This window comes from Carassius auratus, chromosome 4 (assembly GCF_003368295.1).
Source record: "Carassius auratus strain Wakin chromosome 4, ASM336829v1, whole genome shotgun sequence".
In the NCBI taxonomy this organism is placed as follows: domain Eukaryota; kingdom Metazoa; phylum Chordata; class Actinopteri; order Cypriniformes; family Cyprinidae; genus Carassius; species Carassius auratus.
This window is the reverse complement of record NC_039246.1, coordinates 15,147,070-15,160,530: the sequence shown is the minus strand read 5'-3', so window position 1 is coordinate 15,160,530 and position 13,461 is coordinate 15,147,070. Positions and strand designations below refer to the sequence as shown.

The 13,461-nt window shown below is 39.6% G+C and overlaps 1 protein-coding gene across 1 annotated transcript; it reads left to right on the top strand.

The window, feature by feature from the left end:
- The first annotated feature begins 2,056 nt into the window (after positions 1 to 2,056).
- On the top strand, positions 2,057 to 10,206 carry LOC113060272 (transmembrane protein 168-A). Its single transcript, XM_026229170.1, has 5 exons — positions 2,057 to 2,135; positions 2,801 to 3,965; positions 5,136 to 5,278; positions 7,480 to 7,745; positions 9,119 to 10,206. The coding sequence occupies exons 2-5, from the start codon at positions 2,877 to 2,879 to the stop codon at positions 9,664 to 9,666; spliced, it is 2,046 nt and encodes a 681-aa protein (XP_026084955.1). The 5' UTR covers positions 2,057 to 2,135; positions 2,801 to 2,876; the 3' UTR covers positions 9,667 to 10,206.
- Positions 10,207 to 13,461: the final 3,255 nt, after the last annotated feature.

Genomic DNA, 13,461 nt, shown 5'->3' with positions numbered 1-13,461 from the left:
CAGCGCTAATTAAAAAAAGCCCATCCCCTTTGTTGCACTTATCTTGTTACTTCAGAATTACATGGCCCATTTTGTGAAAAATGACCTCAATATTTCATTCAAAAAGGTGAATGTGGACTAATTGGGTGTATTTATAAAAGGCTATGACCCTTTAATGCACTCTGAGACCGTGCACACTTCTCTTTATTTCATCCTTTCTTCATATGTCTATATTATCATGTGCCTCAAACTGCTATCCCACACACGCAGACGGTCATACAAACCAGCTAACCTCCACTCTATTACTGTAAATGGTTTTGATGAGCAATGGATGCAGCTGTGTACATTTACTTTGACTCTGTTTTAAAAGACAATACACAATGTAACACACAAAAATCTAACAGGAAGTATCTAGATTTCCTTTTTGAAACACAACCAATCAAAATGGCACGCTAATTCATCAGTGTCTCACAGTGCCACACCAACCAATCAAGGCTTTAGAACAGGCCTATACTGGAAATAAACATCTACACAACTACACATATGTACTGTGTAATACTGTATTCACAACCACAAATGCTTGCAGCAAAAGAAAAGTTTGGTTTCAGTCTTTCTTTCGTGTTTACTGTGAATATTTTCCACATCTCTCTGCCAATTAGGCTATTCAATCTTTAACAGCAATGTACATATGAGCTCATGAAAGAAGAGCTAAATTTGAATAACTGTGTGTATATGATATATCCAAAAATATAAAATTATGGCAAAGGTGTTTGCAACGTTTGTAAAAAAAAAAAAAAAATTACTTTTGAGATGTGTTTGTGATATTTTGAATGCAGTGCTTCATTTTGCAAGTGTGTGAGCAGGAAAACTGTAAGTCTAATGAACTTTATAAGTGCTCAAAATAAATTGAGGTTTAGTGAGCAAGTCAAATGTTGATTCAGTAACCGCTATGACTGATTCACTGAATTGACTCATACAGCAGCCTAATTCAAATGGTATTTGAGGTCGTGAAAGCTTTTCAACAAATTAATATATGAACCTAATACATGAAGCTTATTGAAGGATTCGTTACAGCAACAACAACAATATGTGGGTAAGTTCAGATTTTCAAAACAATGGGTCATACGAGTCATTTGCCGGTGAATCAGGAAAGCTAGTCACTTTCGGTGAGGATATTTGTTTTTGCGTTTAGTCTGAGGACAATTCAATAAAAAGACGTGTTTTGACATGCTGTTAGAAACCATTTATTTTAGACTGAACAATTGCTGCTAATCCATTTAAAAGGAGAACCGACTCAAGAGTTCATTCATTTGCGAATCGGGAATCGTTCATTCTGATTCTACACAGAAAATATGCAAGAATGCTGAAAACTAAAATATTACCAGTTATTGTGTAACCTTTACCACAGACCTGATCATTAAATGGGTTTTGCATTACCAGTTTTGCTTGGTAAATTGACACAAAATCCTTAATAGATATTTGTGTAAGTTTAGCTGATTTATTATTTATTTATAGTAGATTCCTAGCCTACTTCAGTAGGGTCATGCACCAGCTGAGCAACTGCCATTGAAATGAATGAGACTAGTTTTCTCCAAGTATTATATAGACCTCCTTGATGTAGGTAGTAGACAGCTATGTGAGCTCATAACTCATAAAAAATGAGAAATTATCATAACTGATGCATCTTATAAAGCTTGCCCATAAATACATAATAATGCATGGCTTTATGATTTCTTCAAATCACTCAGCCCACAGATAGTAACACTTAATCGATAGCCACAAAACATTCACATTCTAGGACCTTTTATTTATTTGTTTGTTTGTTTGTGCAGGTTGCACATGCTGTGTGAAAAAAAAATAAACTGTATCCGAGTTAAAAAAAAATCGAAATAATAATAATACAGCAATAATAATACAATTTTTTTTTTTTTAATCATTGCTACTCAACAAATTTGTGCACTGGACTCAAAACATCTTGTATATATCCAATAAACAATTAACTGTATTTAATATGACAACACCTGAAAATGGAAGTGATAAGCACAAAGTCAATGCGGATTTTATACTTCGCCTTTGTCCCGTCTCTGCTGCCGTAGTTCGGAGTCCGGAAGTATCATGGACATCGGGAAGCCAAAAACTCGTTGTTGTGAACAAATGTAAGAAAATTTCAGATTGCATATGTTATTTTTAAACGAAGATGAGATGAATTACATAAGTAAGTCGTTAATACTCACATTTCGAAGTGTTATCGCGATATATAAATGCCTTCAGTGTTTACAGTGATAAAGTTGAGTGTCTGGTCTGTGCTGTTCATGTGGCAGTTTCACATCCGACTTCTATTAATCCTGAACTTTGGCACTCGTATTGTATCGAACAGGATCGACCAACATAACTATTATGTATACATCGGTGTCAAAAAATCGTATGATCGTTTTAATTTGGCAAAACCATCAAATGCTTAAAACAACTGATCTCCTCTCTCTTTTTGTTTAAGTTACATGTATATGAAGGTGACACCAGGGCTAGTTGTCACACCTTTCACTCCAGATACAGTGTATATTACTGTTGAGATGTTTTTTAAATTCAGCATCTAAATCTAAACAATATTCTGTATATTCATACAGTTTGTAGAGTGTATTCTGTAAAGGAAATATGCACATTTGTATAATTGGACTTTAAACACAAAACCTTTGATTTACCAGAGTGAAATCATATTGCATGCATGATCAATACATCAATTATATGAATGTGTTTTTGATATTTTTGTAATTGCATCACTGACTTTAGTACTAACACCCCTTTGTTCTATTATTAATTTTAGTGGAATGCATCAACATTGTCTTTCCTAGTCTTGGAGCAGTGAGGCCTAATCCTCTGTGATTATAGCCTATTCAAAAATGTCAGGCCAAGAGGAATCAGACAAGGATGTGGACATGTGGTCCTCCCTCCGCTGTCTGGGGTATCTCTCCAGCTTCAATTTGCTGGTAGCCGTGTGCTTGGGAATGTACGTACGATGGGAACAGACTGCAGAGCCCGTGATTCTGGTCATCTTCATCTTGGGTTTGTTCGTATCAGCCATAGCCTGTATCCTCTATTACTACTTTTCAATGGAGTTGGCCAGTTTAAGTCTCTTCCACCTGTGGTTCGGCTTCCTGCAGGGACTCCTGTGCTTCCTGAACAGCCCGTCTCTGGAGAACGACATAAAAGAGCAGGTTACAAACTACCTGTTGCTCTCTAGTGTGGCTGTTCGGACGCTTTGGGCCCTAACAGATCGTCTGTGCAGCAGCACTATGTATAAACCAGTCGTTCTCACCTCATGTGAGTTTCTAGAGCTCCTGGGATTTGCCGTCGCAAGCATCAGCTTGGTATTCCACAAATCGCTGTCCATGATTGCTCTGACATTATCGTTAACGGCCCTCATCATGGACCTTCGCATGAAGTCACCCTTGGCTCTCCCTAATCTAGCCTGCTTTGCTGTGATCACCGGCGCTACCTTCTTCCACTCCTTGGAGATCCAAGCAAACCCCTTTCCGCTCAGCTGCTTCCTGGGCAGGCTTATCTGCGAGCCTCTTCTGGATGTGTACTTCAGCAGTTTGTCGGCGACAGAGCGCTGGAAGCAGTTTCTCTCAGCCGGTCGTCTACGGAGGAGATTTTCTCTGTTCCCGCTGGCATTCATCGAGCTGGCCTTCTTTGTGCTTTGTGCCTTGAAGCTGGGTAACTTGAAAGTTTGGTACCTGGTCATCCCTGGCTTCTGCATCTTTGGCCTTTTGTGGACCCTGTGCCACATGGTGTTCCTCGTCTCACTATGGTGCTTCCACACCAAGCTAAGCGAGTGTCAGAAGACGTGGGCAGCCCAACGCTCAGAAACACTCAGTTTGGACAGGATCATGGCCTCTAGGGGCATGCGTCATTTCTGCCTCATCTCTGAACGGCTGGTGCTCTTCTGCCTGATGTCCACCATCATACTAGGGGCCGTCTCATGGCAGGTAAAGCATGTTGAATAATGTCTTCAGAATCATACTGATTTATCTAGATATCATGAATCCTGTCCTTAACAGCCAGCGCCAAAGAACAATGAATTTGCATTGCCATCCTATCACTCAAACCACTTTTAAAGGTGTCAATAGGCACATTTGTTTCATAAATGCTAGTAAAAAGCATAATTTACATAAAAATGAAAATTATGGCATTATGAACTTACCCTCAAGTCATTCTAAACCTCTGTGACTGTCTTTAGCGTAATACAAAATAAGATATTTTTAATACAATAAAACACCAATAAAGTAAAAGTCAATGTATCCAAAAACTGTTGGTTTGGTTTGGTTACCAACATTCTTCAAAATACCTTCTTCTGTGTTCTGCAGACTAAAGTTCCATTTAGAATGACATTAGGGTGAGTGAATGACAACATAAATTACTTCATATTTTTATTTAAGTATTCTTTTAATATGTAAAAAATAATATATGCCATAATATCTTGTCTACACCAATAATGCATAGTGTTGGGGACAACTCAATAATCCAGCCATCAGGCCTTGGGCACAAGTGCCAAATCTAACCTTTAAAGTTATAAACACTTATAGATATGAATGCTGCAATGAGTCAACTTTTCTAATGTTATCCAGCATGTAAAGCAAATGCAATGTTTCATTTTTTTGATTATGGAAACCGTATATGCTGGTGAGTCAGAGGTATATCCAGGCTGTAGTACCCTTGATTAAAATGAACAGGCCTGAGAACAAGAGGAATACTAGCATACTGCTCACTGAGGACTGCACAATGGGCTTTATTTTTAAAGCAAATTGTATGTGAAACATTATGTAGCATGCAACAGAATAATGTAGAATTTAAATTTAGATTCACATGGCATCATCACATTGCATGTTTAATTTAGCATCTGGCATCTGATAAACTTAAAATTGAAAATCAATTTGAGCAAATATCAATGTTGAAATTAATCTAAACAGCTAGAGTAGTGAGCTAATACGCTATTGCCAGCATAGCCTCTTTTATTGTGATTTTGTGATCTTGTGTGCATACATCAAGATGTGTATGTCAGTCTTTTGAAACTCTGCCTTTAAGTTAGAGTGTGTTTGTTTGGATGTACCTCTGAATCCACTTCAGAGTTGTTGATCACCAAGGGTTCCTCTCCACAGGTCACTAATGGACTCTTCATGAGTGTGTTTTTAGTGGTACTGCCACTGGAGTCTCTGGCTCATGGACTCTTCCATGAACTGGGAAACTGCTTGGGAGGCACCTGTGTTGGGTATGCAGTGGTAATTCCCACTTGCTACAGCAGGTACATACACACATACACAACAGAGATACTGCATACAAACACATTTCACATTTCAAACTTACATGTTCAACCTGTTCAACTTCAGTCACAAGTACATTGATAGAAATCAATACCATGCAAAATGCTTCTCATTGATGTGTTATATAACAAACATTAATACCTGAGAAACTGTTTTTCTTATGAATCATATTTATTAGTTTACATGCACTTACATGTATTCATCTAGCAGAAGCTTAAAGTGACTTCCAACTGAGAACTACTTGTAATTTATTATAGAGTAATAATATTAGCAGCAATGCAAGACTGAACTTCAAGTGAAATCCCGTTTCAGAGAAAATACATTGAAAGGGAATATTTTTTATTATTATCTGAAATGCTATTATTTATGCTCGTGGAATAATTTTTTCTTCTGTTTGTGTCAATCCATATATACAAGGTAAATATCTGTACCCACTGCAAAAGTATATTTATATATTAATTATTAATTGTTGAGTGGGCCATGGTCTACACTTGCATAGTATTTTTCCCCAATGTCCACGCACAATGCTTTTACATGACCTCTTTCCATCCTTTCTCTTACCCTTATAAATAAACAGTTTTTCCTATTGTACTCTTAAGACTTTATCAGTATATGCAAATGACTTCTATTTTGATTGGCCTTTATTTACCAGTATAGTTCTCGTTGTTCTTCAGGTGAGGTCAAGTTGTTGAATACTGAATAGATTTTGATATTTGAATCTGACCGTTGTTGTGTTTTCACTATGATGTAGATAAAGTATTTTAAAACAGCTTGTTTTGTTCATGTATCTAAATCAGGAAGATGATTAAAGTAATAATCATGATCACACTCTTGCTCATCTTGAATCTGCATCACCATCAGTCCTTTACTATGTGTCCAGAAATAGAAAGGTGGAAAACCACCCTGGATTGGATCTTATGAACACATGTTAGCGTTAAATAAGCTCATAGCCTTTAATAAACTTGTCTATTGCTGGTCCTGCTGGGGGAAGCATTTGCCATGCATACTGAGAGAGCGAGAGTGGGGTACAGGGCAGGCCTTCAGTCGGGTCGCTGATTATGATGTCGATTTGGATGCAGATCCACAGCCTCTTCACGCTTAGTATTCCAGCACTGTTGGTGAAAAGGCTCAGTGTGGAGCGGGCGCATGAGGGGAATGTAGCAAGGTGTAATCTTCCATTTGATGGGTACAGATCATGTTTTTACCATGACAAGGGCCTCTTGGGAAGATGAGAGGGAAATGCTGAGGTCGACAGGCTCGCCTTCAGCAGCAATAGCTCGTTTTCATTCTTAGCAGATGCTGTGGTACTGTTTCCTCTCGCATTTAAAAGGGAAGAGCTCTGGCCATCATCCAAATCTTCTGATGATTCACCCAGAAAGCATTTTAATAGTTTATATAAAGTGTGAACAATTTATTAGCCCTTTTAATTAAAATCTTGTTTATCTGTTCTGATAAATGCCTTGTTGCTAGTAAACTTCTTGTGAAATGGCATTTCAGTGAAAATTTTGCCTTGGTCCTGATTATTTTTAAAATGTTTGTGTTGGGGAATGAGAGGCGTTGAACCAGGGATGGGTTGAGCAGAAAAAATAGGATCAAACAGGAAAGCTACTAGATTGAGAGAGAAGAAAGAGTCCTGACAAACAAGCTCAGAGAAGCGGTCGTTTACGCTTGAATAGATCAGCACCTGCCTGGGTAGTTTCATGGGTCACTGTGCCTTTGACTTGCCATTTCAGTCTTCAACGAGCATGGGAAATTATCTTTCAACACTGCAACCACAAAGAATTGGTCTTGGTTTTATATTCACAATCTTTGGGAAGCAATGGTATGGGGAGAATCATAATGGTCTTGGTTGCTAATTGTTGACTGTTCTTGGTGATATTTACCGCGGAAGCTTTGCTGTGCTCTTTTAGAAAGGCAGAACGGGTTAGGTTGACCCTGCGAGGAGCTGCTAAATTACAAAAAAGTATTACAAAAAAGAATTAACATCACCCTTTCTATGGCCTTTCTCCTTTTCTTTGTAACTTTTTTCTCCATCTTACATTTTCGAAACTTTTTTTGAATTCACTTTCCATTGTGCTTATCCCTCTTCTTTTTTGTACATGGGTCAGTGTACACTCATAAGGTCAAGGTGACCCAGTTAGCAATTCAGAATCATTTTATCCTTTTTCTCCATGGGATGCAGTGCGGATGGACAGCCATTGCTGTTGCCTCCGGGGCAAGGCCAGGAATTGCACTCCACAGCTACTTTGAACGCTGTGCAGAGACTCTTCTCCCACCACCTCATCCAGACCTTTGGATGTGACTACTCCACCAGTCTAAGCCTGGAAACCCTGCAGGCCAATCTGCGCTCCTTTCTGGAGCTCTGCACCACAGAAGGCCCACGTCATGACACCTACATCCTCTACTACAGTGGCCACACACTTCCCAGTGGAGACTGGACTCTGGCAGGTAAGAGCTGGATAGCAGTTGCAATTTGTAGGGCAGAAATTATCTAAATTAAACTGAGAGTGAAGGTTATGAATTGTACAGTGTGTATAGGTGAAAATGTGTGTATGAAGACCCAAACTCAATTTATTTCTGTATGTCATGCACCAATCGGGAGTTATTCATATCACCTGTTCTTAAATGCTAAAATCAATATTGCTTTTTCAGGTCTTTGTAAAAGACATCAAGGCATGAATGCTTTTATTTTGGCTGGGCTTTAGCAATTTATCGTTCTGAAAGCTCTCCGAACTGTAAAGATATATCTTGGCACCATCACTCCACCATGCTTTATCTTCCTGCCGGTGTGTGCGTCCTGTAACTCGGTGAGGTATTAATCCTTATGAGCGATATGGGATGTCACAGCCTCTGTCATACTGTTTGATCAGAGCAGGGTGGGTGAGAAACAGCCAGGAATCCTCATTCAGTTTTTGAACAAGGTTCTTGCAGAGCGTTATTCAGTCTTTCCCACAGCATGGCAAACTGTCAGATTTCTTACACCTTTTCCGTGTTGCTCGCACTGTCTCTCTCTTTTCCCCTGCAGCAACAGCCAGTCACATCTTCACTTGCTTTATTTGTGAATGGGAATTTCTCGAGTTCAAGCTGCTGCAATGATGATTGAATAAACTCGTTTTTTGAACTAGTCTAGAGTTGGCAACCCCTTGGTAGTAAACAACCAAGGGCCAGATTTACTAACAGCTTGTGCCAGTGCAAACCATCTTTTGGCATTAAAGTAGTTCTGTCAGTATTTACTGAAGATGTGCAGCAGTGAAGAATTAGTGCTGAAAAGTTGTGGACAGAGTTATATTCGCGCCTGATCTTACTGAATATGCATTTGTAGGAGTTTCCCTACAGAGAGGAGAGTTTTCAAATGAATCACGAAACATGATTTACCTACGTTTGCTCTCGTCAAACTTACTGGTATTTGTGCCATTATTTAACACCCAAAATAGCATGTCTTTAACTGTTTTGCACTAGAAAATGGCTGCATTTCTTGTTGCTAGGAGGAGGCACCACAGAGAACAGCAAGAGCGTGGTAGAAGGTTTTTTCCACGCACATTAATTTACTTGGAATGCCAGAACAACACATTATCCGAATCCTAACATATCCTAATGCTAATTTGCGCTTGGTAGATTGCATTGGTCATTATGGAAATTAGATGTTGCATATGTGTTCTTTAATTTGCACACTGTCAGTCAATCGCCCGTAGGAATTTTAACACCCATCGGCGCAGTATCGTAAAACTGGCCCCTAAGGTCTGGTACAGCCTCTTCTAGCCACCTGGTCAAGAAAAGAAACTCCCTCTCTTTCAATTGATGACAACCTTTCTTGTTCACAGGTGGCGATTGCTTGCGTCTGCAGCAGATCCTTGATATGTGGAAGGAACGGAATGCCGGCTTCTCCTCCCGCCTCATCCTTGTCCTCGACACTGAGAATTCTGCGCCATGGGTGAAGGCGGTTCGAAAGGTGGAAAAGATGTATGTGGCAGTACAAGGAGCCAAGATGAGCCCTGTTCAGGATGCTGAAGCCCAGGAAGCCCCTCGATTGGGAGACTTCACCGCAGAGTGGGTGAAGTACAACTGCGATCCTGACAGTGGCGTGCAGTGGTCAGAGAGGGGTCGGGTCATCTCTGCTATATACGGCGTGTCCAAACCCTGGAGTGACTACTCTCTCCACCTGCCCACCGGAAGTGATGTGGCCAAGCACTGGAAAACAAACTTCCCCAAGGCCACGTACCCACTGGTGGCTGTTGCGAACTGGTGCTGCGGACTCAACCTCCTGTGGCTATGTAGTGTGTGTCTGCGCTGCGTCAGAAGACTGAAACTTTCTTGGTTCCCTCCCAATATACTAGACACAGGGCAAGGGATTAAACTAGTCCGATCATAGGTGACCAGTTGGTTCGCTACTACACAATGTACATATATCACCATATATCTTTTCTATGCAATTTGTGGGATATCCTTTATTGACTGTTGCCTTTAACAAATAACTTTAAACAGTTATGGACCGGAAACTTGGATTGCTCAGTCTTCTGTTTATCTATGTGCCATATACACAATATAGTCACTGTCTTCTCTCATATACAGCATTGTGAATATCAGCGCAGAGTGCCTTGTGTTAATTTATTAAGTTTTAGTGGGTTTTCTAAGGATTTGGGTGAAATGTGTATTGCAATGTATTTGGTCTCAGGCAAAGTAAAGCAAGAAATTTAATTGTACCTTTTTAAAAGGTTGTTACTTTTTTTGACAAGCAGTAGAGCAGGTCTGAATTGAGTTGTTTTTCCAAGATCTCTACAAAAGCCAATGTTTAAACCATATCATGCCATATTCTATTTTGTATTGTCTGTAGAGTTTTTGTGTTGAAGAGATGACTTCATTAATTATTTTTCAACAGACCAGTGTCCTTTAATAAAGACTGCTTAAAATAAATTAAGGTGGTGTTCTAGGTGTTTTAGTGATGATTAGTTAGAAAAGCTTGTTCTAGCACTACTGACTGTCTCGCTGTCAAAATCATTACAGTGCAAGGAAACGTTCATTTTCTAAACTCTCACAATGTACAGTAAAAACAATAATCCTATACTGAAAATCTTTTCTGTCTCTTTCAAGCCAAAAAATGGAGGTTGACTGCATATAGCACTGCACTTTTTGAAAATACAGGTGCATCTCAATAAATCTGAATGTTGTGGAAAAGTTAATTTATTTCAGTAATTCAACTCAAATTGTGAAACTCGTGTATTAAATAAATTCAGTGCACACAGACTGAAGTAGTTTAAACCTTTGGTTCTTTTAGTTGTGATGATTTTGGCTCACATTTAACAAAAACCCACCAATTCAAAAAGCATTTTTAGTGAATTGTTGGCCTTCTGGAAAGTATGTTTATTTACTGTACATGTACTCAATACTTGGTAGGGGCTCCTTTTGCTTTAATTACTGCCTCAATTCGGCGTGTCATGGAGGTGATCAGTTTGTGGCATTGCTGAGGTGGTTTGGAAGCCCAGCTTTCTTTGACAGTGGCCTTCAGCTCATCTGCATGTTTTGATCTCGTTTCTCATTTTCCTCTTGACAATACCCCATAGAGTCTCTAGGGGTCTGGTGAGATTGTTGGCCAGTCAAGCACACCAACACCATGGTCATTTAAACAACTTTTGGTGCTTTTGGCAGGTGCCAAATCCTGCTGGAAATGAAATCAGCATCTTCAAAAATGCTGGTCAGCTGAAGGAATCATGAAGTGCTCCAAAATTTCTTGATAAACAGGTTCAGTGACTTTGGTTTTCAAAAAAACACAATGGACCAACACCAGCAGATGACATTGCACCCCAAATCATCACAGACTGTGGAAACTTAACACTGGACTTCAAGCAACTTGGACTATGAGCTTCTCCATCCTTCCTCCAGACTCTAGGACCTTGGTTTCCAAATGAAATACAAAACTTGCTCTCATCTGAGAAGAGGACTTTGGACCACTGAGCAACAGTCCAGTTCTTCTTCTCCTTAGACCAGGAAAGACGCCTCTGATGTTGTCTGTGGTCCAGCAAATTCCTTGACACTTCTATGTGTGGAGGCTCTTGATGGCTTGACCCCAGCCTCAGTCCATTGCTTGTGAAGTTCACTCAAATTCTTGAATCAATTTTGCTTGACAATCCTCATAAGGCAGCAGTTCTCTCGAATTGACTGCATCTTTTTCTTTCACACTTTTTCCTTCCACTCAACTTTCTGTTAACATGCTTGGATACAGCACTCTGTGAACAGCCAGCTTCTTTGACAGTTAATGTTTGTGGCTTACCCTCCTTGTGAAGGGTGTCAATGATTGTCTTCTGGACAACTGTTAGATCAGCTGTCTTCCCCATGATTGTGTAGCCTAGTGAACAAAACTGAGAGACCATTTTGAAGGCTCAGGAAATCTTTGCAGGTGTTTTGAGTTGATTAGCTGATTGGCATGTCACCTTATTCTAATTTGTTGAGATAGTGAACTAGTGGGTTTTTGTTAAATGTGAGCCAAAATCATCACAATTAAAAGAACCAAAGACTTAAACTACTTCAGTCTGTGTGCATTGAATTTATCTAATACACAAGTTTCACAATTAGAGTTTTATTGAATTACTGAAATAAACTTTTCCACGACATTCTAATTTATTGAGATGCACCTGTAAATGAAATACCAATGACGTTTTAATGCACACAATTGAGTCATCAATATCCCAATTTACACCAGCTTGAGTTCCTTTTCCATGAAAATTCATGGTCACAATATCCTGATTCAGAACATAGAGAAAAGGGTAGAGTAATGAGATGAAGCACCCGACTCCGTTTTATATATAGCTGTAATGCAAATATATAGCATTTCAGTTATGTGAAAACAGGGCATGTAATGTCATGGAAACAGTGATTCTGTCAGTTTGTTCATTCTTGTCCTTTAGAGAGCATGACCTGCGTTTCACTGCAGCTGAACACATCTCCCAGGCAACATTTTAGAGTCACTTTCATGCATTTTATTAGTTCAGCACAGCAGGTGGATGAACTACGGCTACCTTACCTTGAGGCTGTTCTTTCAAAGTGAGGGGGAAAACCTTTCCTTGCGTGTCTCTTAAAGGTATGTCAGTTTTATTAACTACCCTCCAGAACCAAATTCCTACTACTTGTTGACATTTCTCTGTTGTTAGCAGAGGCTGAGTGTAGCATCTTTGCTAAGGTCAGTGATTTACAGTATGTACATTCGGCAGAATTGTTTTATGCAGTGATTAGATTAAAGCTAACTTCATCCTCTGAATTAGCAGTGCTCTGCTTCATCCATAGAGGACTGCTGAGTCAGATCACGATGAACAAACACACACACACTCGACTGGACCTTGTGTGTCTTTCCAAATCCAGATACATCAGCTGTGAGTAAGCAGATGTCAGAGTCATATTATGAAATTGCACAACTGGGTCAGAATCATAACATGGAAATGCACAAGGTGCTTTCCACTCAACAAACAATTAATTTGAAGATATTCAATGCATGTTTAAAGACTTGATTTCTCATGAGAGCATGCAGAGACTCATGGCTTTTACCAGAGACAAATCAGTTGTAAAAAAACAACAACTATTATTTTATTTTATATTATATGCTGATTGTGCTGGAGATGCCAATTCTAATCCTGCTCAGAGCGAACATTTGAGAAGAATTGGTGCCATGACCTGGAGGGGTTGACTGTAACAGAGTCCAGCTAGTAAGTGCTTTGCAGGTAAACCTCACTCCTTTGATCTCAAGAGATGCACTAGCCACTGAAGCTAGGGGCCGCAGTGTTTGGCATCCTTGTTAGCACTCCTGCCTCCCATGGCAGAAATGCCATTTCAAATTGCACTTGTGGTGAGTAGAATCAAAGAGGTTACATAAGAGGCTTCTGCACCATGTAGTTCTAATAATTTTGGACTAGGAGCTAGCCATCTTGGTGGTTCCTAGAAAACCAATTTCTCCCTCTGTTTTTTTTTTTTTCTGGTTGCATTCCCACCGGCAGGAGGGATTCTGAAGCAGCTGACAGCAATGTCTTTGTTTGAGGCGTTTATGGATGTTAACCGTTGAATAGAGGACATCGTGATCGGAGCAGTTTCTATTGCGTGTCGTGGGTCTCGTAATAATGGAGATGGAATGTAAACGCACAATATATGCGATTGAAAGGGCATGAAAATCTGACTGAATCTC

Excerpts from the sequence above, each read along its gene's own strand:
- LOC113060272 (XM_026229170.1), top strand. The coding sequence starts at position 2,877 with ATGTCAGGCCAAGAGGAATCAGACAAGGATGTGGACATGTGGTCCTCC. Across the intron at positions 5,279-7,479 it reads ATTCCCACTTGCTACAGCAG|TGCGGATGGACAGCCATTGC; the intron begins GTACATACACAC and ends CATGGGATGCAG. Across the intron at positions 7,746-9,118 it reads TGGAGACTGGACTCTGGCAG|GTGGCGATTGCTTGCGTCTG; the intron begins GTAAGAGCTGGA and ends TCTTGTTCACAG.